Here is an 18,389-nt window from a genome sequence, read left to right as displayed (position 1 = left end):
CTCTAGGCTGAAAGCCCAGGAATTTTCTCCGTACCACAGGGGCTTTGGGTACGGAGGTATTGGTCAATAGTATTTATAATTAATATCGTTCCTTACAGGTAGGCTACAGATAGATTACAGGTTCCAGCAAGCCAGTCAGGCCATGATAACACTTTGAGAACCACAAGTATCAACACGTCCAACATCAAGGGCATGCTGGCACCTGTACTCGATCTGTAAAAAAGATATTAAAATAAAGTACTCAGGCCCTGTAGTTAATTAGTAAAGGTATTTATTAATCACTCTCCCATATACCCTCATTCACCAATGTATTACTCACTCTGTCTGCAGGGACATATCCTCTTGAGTCCATTTAGGTATGCCACAAGTCTTAGCAAAATGAACGATGTGACTTCTCCTCATGGAGCCCCGACACGAATGAGAATTCACTCGCTGAGACTCTCCATAGGAATGAATGGGGCCACACTGATTAGTCAGTGCATGGGAACTGCTTCCTCTGGTTTATGGTGGGATACAGGTGCCAATGGTTGTTGCAGGCCCCTGATAAATAATATGGTTCTAGTAGAAGATCCCCTACTCAGACGGCTGGTCAGTAAAGATCACCTGAATTCCCTAATAAACAAAATTTTACCATTGGGTGGAGCTTACTTTTAAGATGCATTCATTGTTGTTGTTGCTGATTTCCTGGTGTCAGGTATTTATTAAGCAACTCTTGAAAGTGTTGCTGAGCACTAGGCAATCTCTCCCATTCCCTAACCAACTGTGTCCTTTCTAAGGCAGAACGTCTCTCACCTGCTCCATCACTAAGGGCCTCTTTCCAACCATTTGCCATATATCTGATTGGTTAAGAGCAGAAATTATTGGAGGAGTCACTGACAGATGACACCGTGTTGACATATCCCAAATTGGCCAGTAGACTTGTATTGCAATGGGATATTGTCAGTACACAGGGCCACTTTAGCATATCTATTCTAACATACATATAATAACATCTCTACTTCTAATATAAATTGTATTTTAAATATAAAAATTTTCATAAATTGAAAGAAAATGGAAACAGCAACACTGTGTATCTGACCAAAATGGACATCCCAGGTCAGGCTGCAAGCTGATAATGTAATGCTCGCATTCATTTTTGGGATATCCCCTTTGACCATGTAAATATTGTGATGCTTGGGGTTTACATCACCTTGAAATGTATTTTTATGCATGCTATAGGTAGATATTTCATTTAAAGGAGTAGTTTTAAGGTATTGACTGCTGTAGCGCAGTCTTTACTGAGTATATAGCTTTAGCTTTACAGCTTCCCTGATTAACGGGTTCTTCAAAGGTGGACTTTATTTTGTGATATCGCAAATGGATGATTTTTGTCCGTCTGTGCATGCGCTGCGATTACATCACGTATGTGCGGGCAGTACAATACAATTGCATCCTGGAAGGATGCAATTGCATAGTGATTGACAGGCGGTGGAAAGGGGCGGTGATGCGGCATTGGTGGTGAGTGGAGCAGGAAACAGGCATATCCTGGCCATTTTTGGGGTGGCCTGGCTGCATATGCAGGGGTCTACCTCTATTTTGATCCTGCAATGCGATCACATCATGGGGCGGCGCTGCACAAGCTGAGTGGCCTTGCCCTGTGCTGGGTGGCCCCTGGCATGCAATTTTATCATTAGCTGTGTTGCTGTTTTAGCAAAGCTGCTTCTGACTCTGAATAACCTCCAAAGTTCTTATTTTCAGATTCCTAAGATATTTATATAAAGATACTTCTAGACACAATTGTATCCAATGCATCAGCAAACAAGAGCTGTATGTACCACTACCAAAAAACAAAAAAAACAAAAATTTCTCGCTACAGTATTTAAAATCTATAATGTTAGTAAAAGCTGCAGGCAGGACTCATGAAATCAAAACAATTAAAGTGACCTGAAGGTGAACAACATCATACATTTCTTATATCATATTCAGATTACTGTAATAATAGGGTAATACATTATAATGTAACATAATGGGTAGTAATATGCACAATTGTAAAACATAGTCTGTTATATATTGTGTATTTTAATATGGAAATTGATTTCAGTTGTATCTTGTTAATTTTGCACTTACTGTAATATGGTTATTGTAGATGTGGTTATTAACAGTGATGCACATCTACATCCCCATGTGGCAGCCGAACACTTGCTGTAAGGACATGCAATTTTGACAGAACAATTTCCTAAACAATACCCAGAGTGCACAAATTGACTGTCTTAATTTGCATGGCCAGAGTCTATAGGACAGAGTTTTATTTTTTTCCCAACATGTGTTCCAGTGAATTATTATTGACCATAAGTGTAATTTAATGATAATTGTTGCTGCAGGATTTCAGCATCCCCAGCAGTAAAACATTAATGATTATTAATGTCCTCTCAATGAGCCAATAGGGGATACGATTACAGTCTTGTAGATTCTTTTGGTTACAGTAAAGTGATAATTGAATTTTATGGAAGCTCTGCAGTCACATCCTCACTAAACTGTATTACAATTTCCTTTTTATGTTTACCTCTGCAGATATTCCCAGCATCAGAGGGTTGGCGGTGGACTGGGTGTCCCGTAATTTGTACTGGATTAGTTCGGAGTTTGATGAAACTCAAATTAATGTTGCCAGATTGGATGGCTCGCTGAAAACATCAGTTATACATGGGATTGATAAAGCCCAGAGTCTGGCTGTTCACCCAGTCAGGGGGTAAAGTATTATTATTTTCATTATAAAATTATCCCGTAAGAAGTTCTGCAAAGGGATACAGGGATAACTGCTGCTACATGGGAGATAATGATAATTACCCAGCCACAAACTGCCATTTGGAACCAGTTGCAATGAATTAATTGCTAGATGAGTAGGAATTTTGGGGATAATGTTGAACATGGTGATAATGTAATGCTCTGTGTTGAGGTTTGCTAATCATTTTCTTGATGCTGGCCTTTAAACAATTTATTCTACTATCTGGTATTTTCTAAAGAGGGGGCTATGCTTTAATAGCTTTCAGAGGGCTTCTGTTTTTTATTGGGCCTTGTTAACAAAAACAGGACTGCACATTCAGGCCTAGGTTTCCATTGTAACTGACTATCATTGAGCCATGCAGTACATGCCATAATCCTGTCCCAGTTGCCCAATTTGGAGCCTGTGTGGCCAATGTATCTTTTATGGGTGATTGCACTACCTGGGCAGGCTCTGCAGTTTGCCACAGACATGGCAATAATTGTAAATAAGGGTGGTCTTATAAATAGGCCAGCATCATGTTAGTTAATTCTTACATAACTGCTAATGTTTAGGTGGTAATTAGCCATTTGTTGGTAGACCTAAAATAGTTATAATGATCTCTGCCATCTATATACTAAGCCTTGGCTTGGAGAGGTATAAAGTGGACAGAGATAAAGTCACTGCATATTTAAACTTGGTGCAGTCAGTGTGTGCGATATACACGGGCCCTTGATTGATGCGGGGCCCACACCACACACGCTGCACCCATTTCTTGAATGCTTACCATGCCGAAGTGCCGCGCTGATGACAGCAACACTGTTGCAATCACCATGAAAATGGAGCAGCAGCTATTTTCACTGTGGTTAGCACATGCACAGTATAGAAATCGCTGGGAAAATGGCCGTCATGCCATTTTCCCAGAGACCTGCTCATGCTCATTAGAATCTGAGCTCTCTAGTGTTCAGACTCTAACGAGGATGCCGCACATGGGCGTCCTCCTCTATTACAGCGCCCCTGGATAAAGTACATTCTCTCAGAATGATAACCATGTAGTTCACCAGACTGGATGATCTTGGGATCATTTCTTAAGTACCAAACATTATCTAGTCTAGAAAATGTTCAGTTGTGTCCCAGCATTATAGTGGGCCCTTTCTTGGCTAGCAGACTAATGTATACCTAAACACACAACTTAAAATTGAAATGCATAGGCTCTAATACCCCTTTCATACTGAAGCCCCATCTCTTCCCATGCCTGACGGGTGTGGTATCTTAGGTAGATTAGATTTAGGTCGACAGGTAGATTAGACTAGGTCGACCACTATTGGTTGACAGTAAGTAGGTCGACATGGTTTCTAGGTTGACAGGGACTCTAAGTCTACATGTAGTAGGTCGACATGAGAAAAGGTTGACATGAGTTTTTTTTAGTTTTTTTGGTGTTGTTTTCTCTGTACAGTGATCGCTTCACTCGCCATGCTTCGGGCAAGGTGCCTCACTGCGCTCAGCACAGGTTACCATTCTCAATTGTAGTCCACGTGGATCATAAAGTATGAAAAAGTTAAAAAAATATATATTTTTTTAAACTCATGTCGAGCTTTTGTCATGTCTACCTAGAATATGTCAACCTAGAATCCCTGTTGACCTAGAAACCATGTCAACCTACTTACTGTCAACCAATAGTGGTCGACCTAGACAGTGTTGACCTACTTACTGTCGTCTTAAAGACCGGATCCCTGCCTGACCCAGGATACGGAACATGGGTCAGGGACAGATATACTTATCTCTTTTATGCTTGGAGATGACATAATCTCCAAGTACTCCTGAGTCAGTCAATCTGCAGCTTTTTAGTCATGGCCTTGGTCTGCTTTTACACTGCAGCCTACGTGGGTTGGACCCAGGAATAGTGCTTTACACAACCTCAAGATAGACCCGGGATGCATGACCCTTTCACACTGAGCCTGGACCTGATTTGCTCTGGTTTGCCCCGACAATCACCTGGATTCTAGCTCTACGTGAAAGGAACATCAGATGACATATGGGTCATTCCACCTCAAATCACCCCCAAAAAAATTAAATGTCCACCACCCATCTCAGATTTTTACGATTTTTTTTTTTAGTTAAGAGAGGATGTCAAAACAGCTATTTCTGCAATATATCTCGACTGTCTGACAATTAATTTATTAAATATTGATTTTTCAATGTATTAAATTATTTATTAATTGCGGTTTCTTTATCCAGTTTATTTGAAGTATCATGGGTGTTTATTAAGGAATCACCATGAAATTTGGACCCCTAAGGTAACTCTTCCTCCTGAATCCAAAAATCCAAACCAAATTACTTTATCTGTTTTACGTTTTGAGTTAAGGTAAAAATGCACATTTTTCGAAAAGACTTAAAAAAAATGCTATGTTCAATCAACATTAGATACACAAATTTTTTTATGTGCTTAGCAAAGGTATTCATTACTACCACACAAAAATCTTGAAGTTGACATTCAATTACTATTGTACCAAATACATAATTAACACAAGAAATCATGAAATTTAAAAACTTAAACATAACTTGAGTTCCTAACTTATTTAATGTCACGGAATACATAGTAAAACAATCAAGAAAACTTAAAGAATCTCATGGTATACTGGCAGAACCTGAAAAATATAGAGGGAAAGCCTTTCCTGTATAAATGGTTAATCAGGTACAGCAGTTTTACAAAGATGAACATTATCGCATGTGCCCAGGAAAGAAAATTTGTTTCTGTAAGCTCCAGGAGGAAAAAGGATTCAAACAGAAAAAGCTACTCCTAGTAAACTTGAAAGAGCTTTATCTTGCTTTCAAATACCATTTTCCAGACATTGAAGTGGGATTGTCTAAGATTCGTTCCTTACAACCTACATGGTGTATTAGTTAGCGGTGCTGCAAGAGGTATGCATTCTGTGTGTGTTTGCGAAACTCACCAAAACATAAAAAATTATTGGTTTCTGCTCTACCACTAAAGGTGGACTACAAAGACCTAACTGAAATTCTTGTTTGTTCTTCAGTTTAAAAAAACTTGTATGCTTCATCAATGTGATAAATGCCCAGGTCTGGAAGCACTTCAGAAAATAGTTGAAAAACTTTTTCATGATAGTGACATGGATGATGAGGACACAATTATTTATAAGCAGTGGGTCCACAGTAAATTGGTTACAATCACTAGTACTGTGGAACAATTCCATTACATTATTTGTAGTGCTGTTGATGATGCATGGGCCCATCTGTGTACAGCAAAAGTCGCAGGCTGAATACCTACTCCAACTGAAGGAAACCATTTGACCAGCAACAGAAGCTATGTGTTACAAGATTTTGCAGAAAAATATTAATTTCTGTGCAGGATGCAATTCAAGGATTCCACTAGGACACTACACAAGCAACATGTCTCCCATTTGCTGTATACAGATAGAGCCACGCTTATCTATTCTGTGATGCGTGCACATGGCATAAGTATTGCGGCATAGTGCAAATGCGCTGTGCTATGACTGATCACAGCCGGCGTTCGCTCCATAGGCTTCTATTGGTGTGTATTTGCTGGCACACTTTCCGCGAGGCTACATCTGTTTTTCAGGCAAGATGATTGTGTGACACTTTAAACTGTGTGAGTCTGTGTTATAAGTGATGACCATGACCATGTAGCCATAACTGTGCATGACTTCATTACTGTAGTTATGAGACACTTAGCTGAACTACTACTAAAGTTGGAGTATGTTCACTACTTTAGTGATGGTGCTGGAAAACATCTAGCCACCCGCACCAGTCTGCAAGCAGTGGAAACTCATCACATATTGACACCTTTGGACCTGTATACAGTATCTGGGCTGAAAAGATACAGTACATGGCATAAAGTTTTTCTATGCCTCACAGAATGAAATGCAAGACTGCAAAACCAAGCTGCATAGCCATCTAGAAACAGCAAAGACTGTGGTAGAGACACATTTGCACATCACCAATTTTAGCCTACTACTACACATATTCCGAATATCATCAGACGACATGAAGACAGCAGGAACCACAGTTTTGGGGGGGGGGGGGACAAATTACAGGTGAAAATACATCGGGCGATTTTTCACATTGTTTCACCCATATTTTTTTTACAGGCTATCCAATTTGGTCACCTGTAAAAAAATACATTATCTCCAAAAAACACACAGATTCAGTGATACCAGAGTGGTTTTGGTAGAAACCGCCCCATTTCCGTGGATGTGGTTTTGTCTGCCTGAGATAGGTGAAAAAAAATCCTTGATAGCCGGCTTATTGGATATCCCCTGGCGGGAAATTAGCCACGTTAATTTATCTTGGCTAATTGCATAACCACTTTAGTGTCACTAAAACAGTCATAAAAAATGTAGACAAAAGTGATCTGCAATCTGGAACATACATAGCAGCAGTATACAATAACATCTGGTACATTGGAAATATTATTCAATGTAATGAGGAGGAACAAGATGTGCTGGTACACTTCATAAAGCAAAACCAATCAACAAATGTGCTGTCCTGGCCTTCAGCGTTTTGTTCCTTTTATTCACGTCCCCTGTGTAACGGAAGTGCCCACTATCCAAGGAAGGACTGGAAGTCACTGTCTGCTGACACTTTAAGGAAAATTACAGACCATTACGACAGGTTCCGTACAATGGAAAGATATTGTGATTGTTGAATCAACTTAAGGTATGGACTCAAGTTATGTTTAAGTTTTGAAATTACAACAGTAATTGAATGTCAACTTCATGAATTTTTTTCTCCACTATGATTTTTGGTTTGGTAGTAATGAGTACCTTTGTTAAGCATCTAAAAAAAATTGGAATATCTAATGTTGATTGAACCTAGTGTTTTTAAGTATTTTTGAAAAACGTGCATTTTTGCAGTAACTCGAAACGGTTGGCAGATAAAGTGATTTGGTTTGGATTTTTTTATTCAGGAAGGAAGAGTTACTTTAGGGGCGCCAATTTTGCACTGATTCCTTAATAAACACCTGTGATACTTCAAATACACTTGATAAAGAAGCCGTGATTAGTAAATAATAAATTGAAAAATCAATATATAATAAAGGAATTGTCAGACAGTTGAGATATTTGGCAGAAATGCTTTTGTTGACATCCTCTCTTGACTAAAAAATGTCATACTAATCTGAAATGGGTGGTGGACACGTCTGGTTGAACTGACATGGAATGACCCATATTGCACCACTTCCCCAACTTAAAACTTTAACAGATTAAAGTTTACTGTACAGATAACAAAAATAAATTGCATAAAAATTAATTATTAGTAAAAATGAAGTTTAAAAGTAAACGTACATTGCCCATGACTATTTTGAGATATTTTATTATTTTTTTAAGAACTTTGATGATATGTCATTGAGTCACAATTTAATGAGCTATATCCTAGTTCCAAATGAGGATTCTGGCACATTATATAATTAATGAGTGCTTGTTTGATGTTTTTCCAATGCCCTTAATGATGGATATTTGAAGAGTAACTGTCTAATTTTTTTGTGTTCTATTTCTAACATTATACGTATGTCAAAATCATACTTGACACTCAATGAGATCTTTATCCTTCCAGTGCAGATGTAGAGAATGGATCATTATACATGATGGTTAATAAATGCTAGGATGCAGATCATTCATCAGGATTTTAATTATAGGGTTTTTATTTTTGATAGTTAAACATTTCTGTGTGCCAACAGTATTTAATGGTTGCCTTTGCTATTCTAAGATCTTAAACATGTAGATGTTGTTCTTTGTCTTTCTTCCAGCTTATACTGGACAAAACCAGCGTCACTAGCTATAAATGACTGACTACATAATAATAGTTGTCTTTACTATGTGATGGTTAGATATAAGAGTGTTTGACACCCTCTGTATTTTTCTATCCTTTTTCACAAAACTAAATTAGAATTTAACTAGCATTATTAAAGGCTTTCATCCCGTATTGTTAATGCATTTTTGCTGCTTGAAAATGTTGAAGTAGTAACTTGAAGTTCTAACTGAAATCTTAACAAAACCGCTGCTAGTTTCTTAAATTACTGTATACTCTAATTAAATAAACATTTTACGTTTCAATGTTAACAATGGACCTGATTCAGCCTGGATCGCAAAAGCAAAATGTTTCTCTAATGGCCAAAACCATGTGCACTGCAGGTGGAGCAGATATAGCATGTGCAGAGAGAGTTAGATTTTGGTGGGTTATATTTTTTCTGTGCAGGGTAAATACTAACTGCTTTATTTTTACACTGCAATTTAGATTTCAGTTTAAATACTCCACACCCAAATCTAACTCTCTCTGCGCATGTTATATATCTGCCCCACCTGTACTGCACATGGTTTTGCCCATTAGAGAAAGATTTTGCTTTTACGATCCATGCTAAATCAGGCCCAATGTCAGTAGCGATTGTTTGTGATGTTTATCAAAGCATAAACGTTCTACTGTATTAGTTTTGCAACTGAGGTGTAACAAATGTTAAAGAGCATGTAAACCTAGGGTTACCACCTCATCCCTTTAATTCTGGACACATATTAATTACACAGGTTCTGTGGCTAGCTGACTTCAAGACTCCATTTCACCTGGTTTTAATCAGCCACAGAACCTGTGTAATTAATATGTGTCCAAAATTAACGGGATGAGGTGGTAACCCTATGTAAACCTGTTATTGAACATGAAATGTACACCATTATTTATAGTACTAGGATTAATAATATAACTAAAGAAACCGACGAGTTGATATCACAAATTTCCTATGTAACATAGTAACATAGTTGGTGAGGTTGAAAAAAGACTAGTAGTCCATCGAGTTCAGCCTGAGTTATATTGTACTCCCTATTCTATTTAGGTTAAAAAGCTATGTCCTCGTATATCTTTTTCCATTGGGAATTTGTCTAACCCACTTTTAAATGCATTGACTAAGTCTGCCTTTACAACCTTCTCTGTCAGTGTATTCCATATTCGAATTGCCCTTACAGTGAAGAATCCCTTCCTGAGTATGAAATTTCCTCTCCTCAAGCCGAAGTGGGTGTCCGTGCGTTTTGTGTGGAGGTCTCTTAGTAAACAACTCACATGATAGCTCCACATATTGCCCCTTTATATATTTGTAAATATTAATCATATCTCCTCTTAGTCGTCTCATTTCTAGTGTAAACATATCCAACCTAGAAAGCCTCGCCTCATAGTCCAATGTCTCCAACCCCTTAATCAGTTTGGTAACTCGCCTCTGAACCTTTTAAAGTTCTAATATGTCTCTTTTGTAGTGTGGTGCCCAGAACTGCACACAATACTCAAGATGAGGCCGTACCAATGATTTGTACAGTGGCAGGATTACGCTCTCATCCCTTGTCTCAATTCCCCTTTTAATGCATGCTAACACCTTATTTGCCTTTGTTGCTGCACTTTGACATTGTGTGTTGCAGCTAAATATGCTATCAATGAATACCCCCAAATCCTTTTCTAATACAGTTTCCCATATTTTTTGCCAATTAATTGGTAGGTTGCATGTTTATTCTTAGTCCCAAACTGTATAACTTTTCATTTTTCCACATTAAACCTCATACACCATTTCATTGCCCAAACTTCCAGTTTAAATAAATCACTCTGAAGAGACTCCACATCCACATCTGACTTGATTACCCTACATATTTTAGTATCGTCTGCAAAAATTGACACTGTGCTTTCTAGTCCTTCTCCTAAATCATTAATAAATATATTAAATAATAGTGGCCCCAGCACAGAACCCTGAGGTATTCCATTAATTACTTTTGCCCAGGTAGAAAACATCCCATTAATCAGCACTCACTGTTGTCAAGCCAATTACTCACCCATGTACAAATAGTATCTGCTATACCGAGCTCCCTTAATATGAAAATCAGCCTCCTGTGAGGTACTGTGTTGAAAGCTTTTGCAAAATCCAGATAAACCACATCTATTGCGCTACCCTTTCAAGATTGTCGCTTACTATCTCAAAGAAGCTAATCAAATTAGTTTGGCATGACCTATTTCTCATAAAACCATGCTGGTTCTTATTAATAGCATGGGATTTCTCCATTTAGTCCTGTATGCGGTCCCTTAGTATACTTTCCAATAGTTTCCCCACTATTGATGTCAGACTAACCTGTCTGTAGTTACCAGGATAAAGTTTAATACCCTTTAAAAATATTGGAACTACATCCACTATACTCCAGTCCTTTGGTATCAAGCCTGATCTAAGTGACTGAGTGAAAATCATATACAGTGGCCTTGCTATTTCAGCATTTAGCTCCATCAGAACCCTAGGAGGTAGACTATCTGGACCAGGAGATTTATTAGTCTTATTTTTTTTAATCGGTCCCGGACTACTTTCTCAGACAGATGGCTACTCAGTTTTTAATTTCTTGTTAATCTGAATGAATCCAGAAACAATTGTAAAAAACAAATAAACTTCATGATTATTTATTGGGGTATATTTAGTAAGGTGCAGGATTCCTTTACTTTAGTAAATATTCTCTATAGTGTTGAGAGATTGGCTTGCATTATTCTAAGTAACAGTAATTTGTTGTTTCAAACTTGGGTACACTACATTTTTTTCGTTCAGCTGATTCTGTGCCATTTTTAGACACATAACTTGATTAAATACTTAAATTACACTGTTTTAAGAAAATGTTAGTGAAAAATGTGAATATGAAAAAAAAAACCCATCAGACATCAGTATTTATTTTTAGTGTGTGTGTGTGTGTGTGTGTGTGTGTGTGTGTGTGTGTGTGTGTGTGTGTGGGGAGTGTCATGTAACCCATTTCTTCATTTTATTTTACTTTTTTTTAATATACAGGAAGATATTCTGGATGGATGGAAACAGTATAAATATGGCAAATATGGATGGAAGCAACAGCAAGATCCTCTTTCAGAATCAGAAAGAACCAGTTGGTAAATATGCTTTACCTTTGAAACATAAAATTTTCTATCTTGTACAAGAATGTATATTAAAGTTGTGACCATGAATATATATATCCAATGCACAATAAATATCTTGGTACTTAATAATCAATGGTGGGTGGGATTTTGCAGTTAAAGTATTTTCCTTGTACAAATTTGGGGTTAAACAGGTTGGGAAGTGGTGTATTCCTTAGTTAATAATTCCCCTTGTAAGCGATCCCATCAACGTCTCTGAAGACAGCTTAAACTTGGTGAAAAAGCAAATGTAAATACATTGTCACTTCTCTAAAGGTGGGTACACATGGTACAATGTGTACCCACCAATGTGTTGGATGCTCCTCGGCCCGACATATTGGGCAACCATACACACGGAGCGATCGGGTGAACGAACGCTATGCCGGCCCACCCCACCACATAGCACTGCAAGGGTTAGGCAGTCGATTCCCCTTGATCTTTTGAACATGCAGTAAGATCAGGGGAAGCGACGGATGACCCATGGGAGCGCACCATGCATGATATCGTGCATATACACGGAACTATTGGTCGTCCGATCAATCAGAAGCCCAGGGAATGCCCCAATTGTTGCTTACAAAACTACTATTTTGCAACAATATTTGCAATGCAGTAACTTGATGAGTGGCTTGAGAGCAGAGGATATGTACAGTACCATATCATTTGGGCAGGATATGTCATTAGGTGTAGGTGAGATTTATAGGTCATTGTAGTTTCTTATAGCTCTACCTAATGCATTGAGCTGTTGCACATGCAAATTAATGGAACATGATGCATTCGGAAAAACGCGTGTATGTGCAAGACACTGGAATGCCAGTAAAAATGCTTATGGTTATGGGGCTATTAAAAATAATGTTTATATCGAAATATTGATAGGAGACATAAATTTGTTTATGGTGGGTGTACACAGATTGTGTATCACTATATTTAGCCTGTTTCCCACTGCACTAGGCACACATATATATATATTTTAACGTTAGAGTGCTTTTAATGGAAAAAAATAATTGACAGCATGAACACATCAGCACTTATTTTTCGTAAAACACATTCACTGAGTATGATATCAGCGCCCCATACTGTATACACAGTTGGAGATCGTAAAGACAGCAATTTACACTATGTGTAATGACTTTGCCAGCGGACCTTTGATTCTAAATGATGCTTTTATTTAAAGATCTAGTCACAAAACATGTAGGGTTAGAGCATGTGGGAAGCTGTTAGTGAGTAGTCAAGCAAACCGTACACTCAAGTAGCACATGATCTCAGGAATACTGTAGCAGAGTGCCAGAGGCACCAGATAGCAGAAGTAACAAGAGTACAGGAGACTAGAGGGGACATATTAAAGTGATTTTTTTTAATTAAAATGCCTCTTATATTGATGTTTGCAATTTATCAATAAAAAAAAAAGCCAAGTTGCATTTGATTAAACTGATAGCAAACGGCAACGTTTTATGATGTATCAATCAATATTTTATAATTCTGCATGGCGAAGCGCAAAAACGATTTTTAGATGTGGTTGTCATTGGTGGTACTGTCAGTTTATGTGTTATGTGTATAATGCCTATGCAAAGTTTTATATACGAGATGTATGAGGCACTAATACAGCATACAAATGCATTTGGAGCACAAATGTGTCAGTTATGATTATTAGCAAGTAATATTGCATCTGGCCTGTGTGATATGTAAAGATAAATCTCTGACATTTCATAAAGATATGTCAGTGAAAGTTAGATACAGTACCCAGAGTCAAATCAGGAGTGACCCTGTTTTTGCATGATTAACATTTTGCTAATTATTGGTTTGCTGTGGGGCACAATCAGCCTGCAGCCTTTTATTTTTACATGATCATGTAACTCCTCGGACTTCTATTTTCCTTACTGTATATTTCGCAGCATTATGCTATCTGCTTTTCACAGTTTTTCACACTGTGGGCCAAATGTATTAAGAAATGTGATAAAGAAGTGATAAGTGGAAGGTGATGACGCACCAGCCATTCAGCTTCTAACTGTCATTTTTCAAACCCGTAATGATTGGCTGGTGTGTTATCACCTTCCACTTATTACTTCTTTATCACTTCTCCAGGCATAATACATCTGCCCCTGGGTTTTAGCAATACTCACACTATCCCTGCTTCATTCCTGACTAGTTCATCACCAGCCACAATGCACTCATAGGTTATCCTATCATCATACTTGACTATTCTCCCAGAATGTCCAGGAGTCTCCGAAAATCTTGTGGCGCTCTCGACCACTCGGAAAAGTGGTCAAGTCTCTCAGAGCTTGCTGCTACCTGACTCCCATCTGTCCACTTACCGAGGTGAGGTGGATGTTCTGGGTGGCCGATGACACAAATCGCGCTGAATTGTGGAATCATAGCCACAACCCCCCACTGTACTATGCCAGTAATCTCTGCATTTTATAGTGGGAGATGTGATTACGAGGATGAGATTGCAGCTGCATTGCCCCTGTACTACCTCCAGTGGCAAACGCAGGATTTCCATGGGGGGGTTTCCGTACATGTATGTATTCATGTGTTTGTATACGTATATGTGTGGGTGTGTATACATGTACTGTGTATGAATATACTGTATATAATCCCAGTAAAAAAGGCAGGTGCACACTGCACTCAGATTTTACCAAAAACTGTAATGATGCAAAGTCACAGCATATCAACATGACAGGCCTACGGGCCCCCGAAACGTGGATATATGCTGTGACTTTGCATCATTACAGTTTTTTGGTAAAATCTGAGTGCACCTGACTTTTTTATCGGAATTATAATTATTTACAGAGGGCACTCGAGTATTATTTTGAATGTCAGAGGAGTGCCGGACCACCGTACATACACATACAGTAGCATACATACACACACACACACACACACACACACACAGTATACATGGACACAGCATACATGCATGCGCGCGCACACACACACACAATACAGCACACATATATACACACATAGTATACATGCACACAGCATACATACAAACACACACACACAGACTTTACATGCACGCAGCATACATACACACTGTATACACACATACGCAGTATACATACGCATAGCATACATACACAGTATACATGCATTCATAGTATACACACACACACACACACACACACACACACTATAGATGCATATAGCATGCTTTGCATACACACACTACACATGCCATACTACACACACCATTATAAGTAACTACAGCCTTCCCTCACCATTCCTCCCCCCTGCCCGCCAGCCAGCCTATTTAATTACACACCACCGGCCTCTCCTTCAATCCCTACATACAGTATCTAACACCCACCTGGATTCCATGAGTGTATTGGACACATCCAGTGCCTACTCAGTACCCTCACCAGCCTTTTTCTCTTTCACCTCACAACTCACATACACGTACAGTACCTCCTGAGAGGAGCTGTGTGCTGCGCTGTCACTGCAGCTCCCTCTACAGCACCAAGCAGCAAGCGTCTCTGTGTAAGGATGGAGCTGCTGCAGCCTGTCAGTTTCTCACGCTATAAACACACAAAAAAAAAAAACGATCAGCAGCGCAGATAGATCGGCGGCAAGGGGGGGTTTCTAGGTACTCGGAAACCCCCCCTGCGTGCGCGTATGACCTCATATGTTATGCCACACTCTGACCCTGCCACCTATGCAGTGCAACATGCCCCACATTGCCCCGATCCCTACTGTCCGAAACTGGTTGCTTCCTCCTAAAAGGGGCAGCCAGAAAGTCACAAACTATGCCTATCCATACTTACCTACTCTCCTCGAATGGCCAGGAGGCTCCCAAAAACCGGGTGGTACTCCTAGTTACCCCAGAAGAGAGGGCAAGGCTCCTGGCCAATGGCACCTTCCTGCACCTCCCCCGAAGCTGCACACAGCTCCCACAGATGGGGGGTATGATGTGATTCATGGTAAATCGCGTAATTGTAGCCCTGCCCCCTGCCTAACAATGCCTGTAATCTCGGCATTGTGTAGCGGGGGCAGGTCTGCAATGATGCAATTTTACTGACATGCCCCTGCTTCGTCCCTACCCAGCGTCACCCCCCTCCGTCACGCACCCAGTATGCCGAGCCACGCCCCCCACCATGCAGAGCTGGCTGCCTTCTGGAGGAGGTGGCCAGAATATTGGCAAGTATGTGCCTAGCATGGATAAACTGTCACCACTACCACAAATACCTCATATAGTTTACAGCTTGACCTAGTCGCATTAATAAGACAAAATATATACAGTAGTTAGGTTAAACAGTAAGTATATGAATTGGTAATTCACCTCAAGGTTAATTGTTTGCAGTCTTGAGTCCTTAAATGATGATGTTTTTGCAGAAAATGCATCTTTGTTAAAGCAAAAACAACATAAAGAAGATTCTGGGATAAACTGTGAAAACCAGCCCCGTGCAAGTCTGCATACGCCTTAGGAAAATCTCTGTGAACGCCGGTCAGCTGCAAATCCGGTCACACGCCCTCCCTGAAAACTCTTGGCCACACCTGCGTTTTTCCTGACACTCCTAGAAAACAGTCAGTTACCACCTCCAAATGTCGACTTCCTATCAATCAGCTTGCGCACACCTAGTGATTAAAAAAGTCGCTGGATTTTTTCACAGTTTGGCCTCGCACATGCACACTACGACCTGTATGTATGCGCAATCTATCGAAAAGCGGCCGCCTTGTGAATTCGCACAGTAGTGATCAGGTCTGAATCTGGCCCACAATACACTATAAAAATAAAGAAAAACTACATAACTACATCAGGATAAGGTTAAGGTACAGTGTCACCTACTGTCCCTCCTGTACAACTACTGTACATAAGCAATATTCAGCCTGTTACTGTTGCTATACTCCAAACTCCTTTTATAACAGTTAGTGATATACCTTGTTGAAATATTTCCTGTATGTAGTTACTTTTTGGGAGTCTTTAATGAATATGCACCTTGAATCCAAAACTCCTCAAAGATCTTTTGTGTTTTGTAACTTTTGTTCCTTGTTACCTGCTAACGTTTCCTATTTCACTTCAATACCTAGGTAATGTGTTATGTTTCTGAGTACTTTTGTATCAAAATCCTGCTTTAGGGCTTGTAGTATTTTCAATTTCATCCCCTTCTTCCTCAAAAATATTAAAATATTTTCCACATTAATTAGTAGATAGATTAATATGTCAGCCAGTGTTTTTGTGAACAGGGGTTTGCCTTGCTCCTCACAAACGTCATGTATTTTGATATTCCATGCTCTCTCAGCCTGCTTCAGGCTATATTTTTCTGGAGTTTGTCTTACCTGTAAGCGGGCAATTCAATTCTATGTGATGGGCAGGATTTTGCTATTCTGGAATGTGAAATTGTGTCCATCAATATTGGAAGAATTCTCTTGTGCAGGTGCGCATGAAAATTTGCAATGTCGTAGATACTGTAACTGACTGATACTGCCATAGCTGCAATGGTCGGCAGAAAAGCTGCCATCAGAAATTGTGGGGCCCGAAAAAATGAAAAAATGAAATAAAAAAATATATAAAAAAATGAAATAAAAATATATGTAAAAAAATAAATGAATTCCTGTGCACAGAGCAACACCATATTATGCCACTTGCACCATATTAAGTCCCCACAGTAATGCCCCTGACACCATATTATGCCCCTACAATTATGCCCCTGACACCATATTATGCCCCCACAGTTATGCCCCTGTCACCATGTTATGCCCCCACATTAATGCCCTTGTCACCATATTATGCCCACAAAGTAATTATGCCAGTACCTTCTCATTGTCAGGGGTTCTATTTGTTGTCAGCGGATACTAGAGGCCTCTAGTATCTTTAATTACTGTCTCCTCTGAGGCAGGGGCCCTTTTGTGGAGGAACATTTTCAATAGAGCACTGCGTGCAGCGGCTGACAGACAGGGACGAATGGCAGCAGGTGGATGGTGGCATGAATGACCCGGGCCTTCCCCTCTCTGTTAGGCTGGGCCCGGGACAGCTGGGCCCCCAGTACCCACTTGATGGCAGCCCTGCTTGACAGCACAACACCTAGAGTCCTTAAAGCCTTATTGTTGTTGCATTTATATATCCTCCTTCAGATCACCACGTAGGAAGAATGTTTTTGCATCAAAATATTTCACTTTAATTTTCTTTGTGGCTGAAATTGTAAACAATTTCCTTATTGTAGTGTGTTTAATTATGGGAGAGCATCTCATCAAAATTAATTTCATATTTTTGTTACTATCTCTTGGCCAAAAGTCTGGCTTTATACCAATCAAACTTGCAAGCTGGGTTGCACTTTGTATGTCGTTTTGCAGACTTTGGCTTTTCTCCCTACTGGAACTCCTATCAGTATTTTGTTTGGGTGTGGTGAATAGACTTTATTAACCCTTCAGTTTTGTCTATCTATTGGCTTCTCTATCTGAAAGATTGGGTATTTTACCCCAGGATGTTGATTCACATATGCTATTTGCACTTGCTTTGTGTTATAGGCATATAGATACCTTACACCAGATAGGGATGGTGTGCATAGCCATAGATGCAGACAACTCTGAATGCTGGTGAAGATCTGTTTTTATTCCTGAAACTACTTCTGTGGCTGACTTACGTACAACTTTGAATGGACCCATAAATGCAGGGCTATCTTAACAGCATTAAAGGCCCTAGGCAAATCAGTGCACTGGGGCCCGCACCACCACTCCACATGCTTACATATGGTGAATGTCTGTAAGCACTCTG

At 39.5% G+C, this 18,389-nt stretch overlaps 1 protein-coding gene across 1 annotated transcript in view; it reads left to right on the top strand.

Annotated features, from left to right (window-relative positions):
• LRP1B (LDL receptor related protein 1B) overlaps positions 1 to 18,389 on the top strand; it is a 1,835,733-nt gene that overhangs the window by 1,082,956 nt on the left and 734,388 nt on the right. Inside the window, exons 30-31 of the mRNA XM_063932605.1 lie at positions 2,551 to 2,725; positions 11,562 to 11,656. Coding sequence (XP_063788675.1) covers positions 2,551 to 2,725; positions 11,562 to 11,656 — 270 coding nt within the window. The remainder of the gene's footprint in view (positions 1 to 2,550; positions 2,726 to 11,561; positions 11,657 to 18,389) is intronic.

Source organism: Pseudophryne corroboree, chromosome 7 (genome assembly GCF_028390025.1).
Source record: "Pseudophryne corroboree isolate aPseCor3 chromosome 7, aPseCor3.hap2, whole genome shotgun sequence".
In the NCBI taxonomy this organism is placed as follows: Eukaryota; Metazoa; Chordata; class Amphibia; order Anura; family Myobatrachidae; genus Pseudophryne; species Pseudophryne corroboree.
The sequence above is the reverse complement of the archived record's forward strand: the minus strand, read 5'-3'. Positions and strand labels throughout refer to the sequence as shown.